General features: G+C 42.7%; 1 protein-coding gene across 1 annotated transcript in view; it reads right to left on the bottom strand.

The window, feature by feature from the left end:
- Window positions 1–271: 271 nt before the first annotated feature.
- The window catches only part of NDP (NDP, norrin cystine knot growth factor), a 46,777-nt gene continuing 42,869 nt past the window's right edge, over window positions 272–4,179 (bottom strand). The window contains exon 3 of the mRNA XM_005700904.3: window positions 272–1,562. Within this exon, the coding sequence (XP_005700961.1) occupies window positions 1,335–1,562 (228 nt within the window). The 3' untranslated portion in view covers window positions 272–1,334. The remainder of the gene's footprint in view (window positions 1,563–4,179) is intronic.

Below are 4,179 nucleotides of genomic sequence, written 5' to 3'. Positions count from 1 at the left end.
CTTCAGACTTCATTTATGGGTACTTATTTTCTTCTGAGAATAGTGCCTAAGAGATGCACCAGATTTTGTGCCCATTCAATAAGCTAGATTCTGAGACTAAAAGCCACATTTCATAAGCCCCCACTACCCTAGTACATTGATTTTCAAACAAATGTCCCCACCCAGTATCTTCTGAAACCTTATCTCCCTCTATTTCTGGATCCCCCTCACACACCACAGAGGATGCATCCTAGTAGTTGAGTAGGAAAAAACAATCCTTACACCGTTAAGATTTTGAAGATACTCTCTTTTTATTTCAAAACATGGGAATAACTCCAATTTTGAGCCTCAAGGACCAAAGTCTATTTGAACCAAATGTTAAGAAGATGAGCCAGGCCACCATCTTTGGCAGCAAGCGTCCCATGGACAAGTGGATATGAGCGAATGATGCCCATGACATGGCTAAAGCTATAGCACACCCACAAAGATATTTGTACTTGGTTGTCTAATTTGCATGCATGAGTATAGAGCATTTTCCATGCCACTAGTACATATATGCCTTTTTCAAAGTCAGTGCAGGATCCATATTTGTGCAGGTCTTTAAAAGTCTGCTCTCTTACCATACGTTACCATAATTTATCTGAGAGAGCTTCAAGGTGACAAATTCTTTATGCCACTTTTACTTTCCCAAAGTCACTTCTTAATAATAATGATGGCTATCAGGAGTTCCAGCATCACATAGGAAAATCTGCTTGTTAGTGATTTTAACATCAGTTAGCTGGCTGTGAATGAACCTGGCTAAACATATCCACATGCTTGGTGCCTGGAATTTGAAATTGGTAATATTTAGCAGCAAGGGCAACCTTAGACCCAGTCACAAGACTTAAAAGAAAAAAAAAAAAGCCAGAGGATGTCCCAGAAAGAATTCGGCTTTCCTGCTTTCCAAAGCAAATGCTTCCGTTATCAATACTAAAACTGTGACAGCCTGATCCACTCTTGCCTGGAAGCCCACTTTTCCCACTAATGCTGAATTGTTGGAAGCCCAGATGGCATTCAGCACCAAAGGGGGAGATGCCCGAATCTGAAAAGGAACCAAAAGAAATTGTACCAGGGAAAGGAGATGGGAATGGAAAACAAGTTCCCAGAGTATCTCTGTCAACAAGCATGTAGACTCTTTATTACTAGAATATGCAGAATCCCGTGGGAATTGCTACATACATACATATATATATATATATATATTTTTTTTTTTTTTTTTGCCTTAACTCTTCCCTCGCCAGTCCTTCCGTGGCTGGTTGAACTGCCTCAGCAAGGGGGAGGGTCTGTCCCATCCAGAAGGCACTCAACAGCAAGCCTCAGGAGCTGCACTCCTCACAGTGACAGGAGAGGATGTACCGGTAGGTGGCCGTGAGTCGCATGCCCCCTGAGCAGCGCAGCCGCAGTGCCTTCAGCTTGGATGTCTGGGGCCGGCAGCAGTGACAGGAGGAGCGGAAGGGCTGCTTGAGGACAGTGCTGAAGGAGACCAAGGGCTCAGACCGTGACGCCTGGCTGCAGTGTCCCTCACACCGGGCCAGGAGTACTATCTGGGGAGAGAAAAGAAGTGGTTACCCCATGTGCCTGCGTGCTAAGTCATTTCCATCATGTCAGACTCTTTGCAACTCTGTGGACTATAGCCTGCCAGGCTCCTCTGTCCATGGGATTCTCCAGGCACGAATACTGGAGTGGATTGCCATGCCCTCCTCCAGGAGATCTTCCGGACCCAGGGATCGAACCTGCGTCTCTTATGTCTCCTGCATTGGCTGGCGGGTTCTTTACCACTAGTGTCACCTGGGAAGCCCAGTTACCCGCGGGGAAGCCAAAATCTTAGCCAAGTCCCAAAGCATCCTTTAAAAGGCCCTAACACTCCTGGCTGGATGAGTTCCTGCTGGAAGAGACCAGTGTAAAAGTATTTACACACCTACTTTTAAGTCCACAGTTTAGCACTCTTATTGTTATGGCTTTAAAAGTTATAACACAAGATCTTTACATTAAGGACTGGGGGGAAAGATTCATTCAAAACAAAGCCTGATATATACACGCTTTTTTGCTTCATTTTAAATACGTTGATTTTTTAAAGTTCCTCATTTTTTCCCATCTAGTGGTAAAATGCTAGTGCAACTTTTCATCAAAATAAAGTTTACCACAGATATAAATGAATTTTTCCAACTGAAACTGGCCTTTCAGCTGCTATTCAATGAAATTTCCCAACCTAAGTGAAAAAGAATCTGTATCTGTCATTATACACGAAAATATGAAGTATGATAGCATCACCTGTGGTGGTTGTTCAATTGCTAAGTGGCCCTCTGTGACCTTTCAGAGAAATAAATCAGTAGGTCTAGTCCAACATATCCTTCACCAAGCCTGCTAGTCTCATATTCTCTTGTTGGTTGCTAAGATATTATTGAATTCACCCAGCATCTTTTCAGATATTGATGTTATGAGTTCTAATTACCAGAAGTCATCGTTTCCTTTTGGAAAGATGGGCAGGCCATTTACTTCTTTTAATTCTTGGGCATTAAATTCTGTCTCTATAGGATGATATTTGAGATAATAGTTGGTGAGTTTTCAATAATAATTGCTAATTCTTAAAATACCATGAGATAAATGTCAAACAGTTTCATGCATATTTATGGACTGTTTAATCTTTTATTTGAATAGTTCCACTTTTTATGTTCTTGTGGGTTTCTGGAAGTATAGGGCAACTTTTTTTCCATCACTTAATGTGAAATTCACCAAGCAAGACCCTACCACATAAACAGACCAATAATCTCAGGTTTCCACCACCTTGTGCCCCAATATATAATGTTCTATAGCTTAATGAATCAAGCTACCCACCTTTCTCCCACTGTGACTGCCACGCCCAGGATACCATTTATGTATGGTACACATAAATGAGTCTCTGTTCCATCCTTTTAATCTGTATGCAAAATATAAGGTTTGTGCTTATATCCATTGTTTGCCGGAAAACTTCGGTAGCTCGCATCAGATTCTTAAAGGGTCTGTTTACTAAAGACACATTAAGAGCCCCTGTAAAGAACATAGGGCTTCCCAGGTAGCTCAAGTGGTAAAGAATCTGCCTGCAATGTGGGAGACCCAGGTTTGATCCCTGGGTAGGGAAGATCCCTTGGAGAAGGGCATGGCAACCCACTCCAGTATCCTTGCCTGGAGGATGCCATGGACAGAGGAGCCTGGTGGGCTACAGTCCATGGAGTCACAAGAGTCAGACACAACTGCTGCTGCTGCTGCTAAGTCATTTCATGGTGTGCTGACTCCGTGTGACCCCAAAGACAGCAGACTACTAGGCTCCCCCATCCCTGGGATTCTCCAGGCAAGAACACTGGAGTGGGTTCAGACACAACTGAGTGACTAACAGTTTCAGTTTCATAAAGAACACACAGCCTCTGCTGCTTAAACCTAAGCTTTATTATCGCCCTAGCCTACCTTTGGAGATGGAGATGGTCAGAATGAATGCATCCTAATATTTGCTTAAACGACTCTGAAAATGCAATTGCACATACCTTAGTCTCCTTCAACATATATGCCCAGAAGTGTGATTCCAGGTCTCAAAACATCCCCTGTTTCTATTTCACTGTCTTGTTCAAGTTGTAGTGCCCGAATAGTTCTTCCTAAGCATCATTAGGTTATTCTCTTTTTCTTCTTCAGAAACCATATTCTTTTTTCTTTAGTAATTTCCTGTAGATAGATTTTTTTTTTCTTTTTCTGTAGTCATTCTTTATTTACCCCCAGTTGCAATTTGGAATGACATTTTGACATTTCTACATTTTGAGACTGATGGAACTGCCATGGAGCCAATGGTAAACTACCACCTGTCAGTAAAAATTTATTTTATTCTTTGGTTTTTATTTGTACATCATGGTGGTGGGCTGTGTCCAGTGGTACTAAACCCCCAGTGCACCTTCAGAATCACCTAAAGAGCTTGGAAAACCATGAAAGTCTGGGCTCGACTCCAGAGGATATAAATTCACTTGGCCTGAGATGGGCCTGAGTGTTGACATTTTAGAAGCAAATTTGCAGCAATGTAGAGATGGTTGAGTAGCATCACCGATTCAATGGACATGAACCTCGGTAAATCCTGGAGAGCAGTGAGGGACAGGGAGGCCAAGCGTGCTGCAGTCCATGGGGTCTCACAGAGTCGGAATG

This window comes from Capra hircus, assembly GCF_001704415.2.
Source record: "Capra hircus breed San Clemente chromosome X unlocalized genomic scaffold, ASM170441v1, whole genome shotgun sequence".
In the NCBI taxonomy this organism is placed as follows: Eukaryota; Metazoa; Chordata; class Mammalia; order Artiodactyla; family Bovidae; genus Capra; species Capra hircus.
The sequence above is the reverse complement of the archived record's forward strand: the minus strand, read 5'-3'. Positions and strand labels throughout refer to the sequence as shown.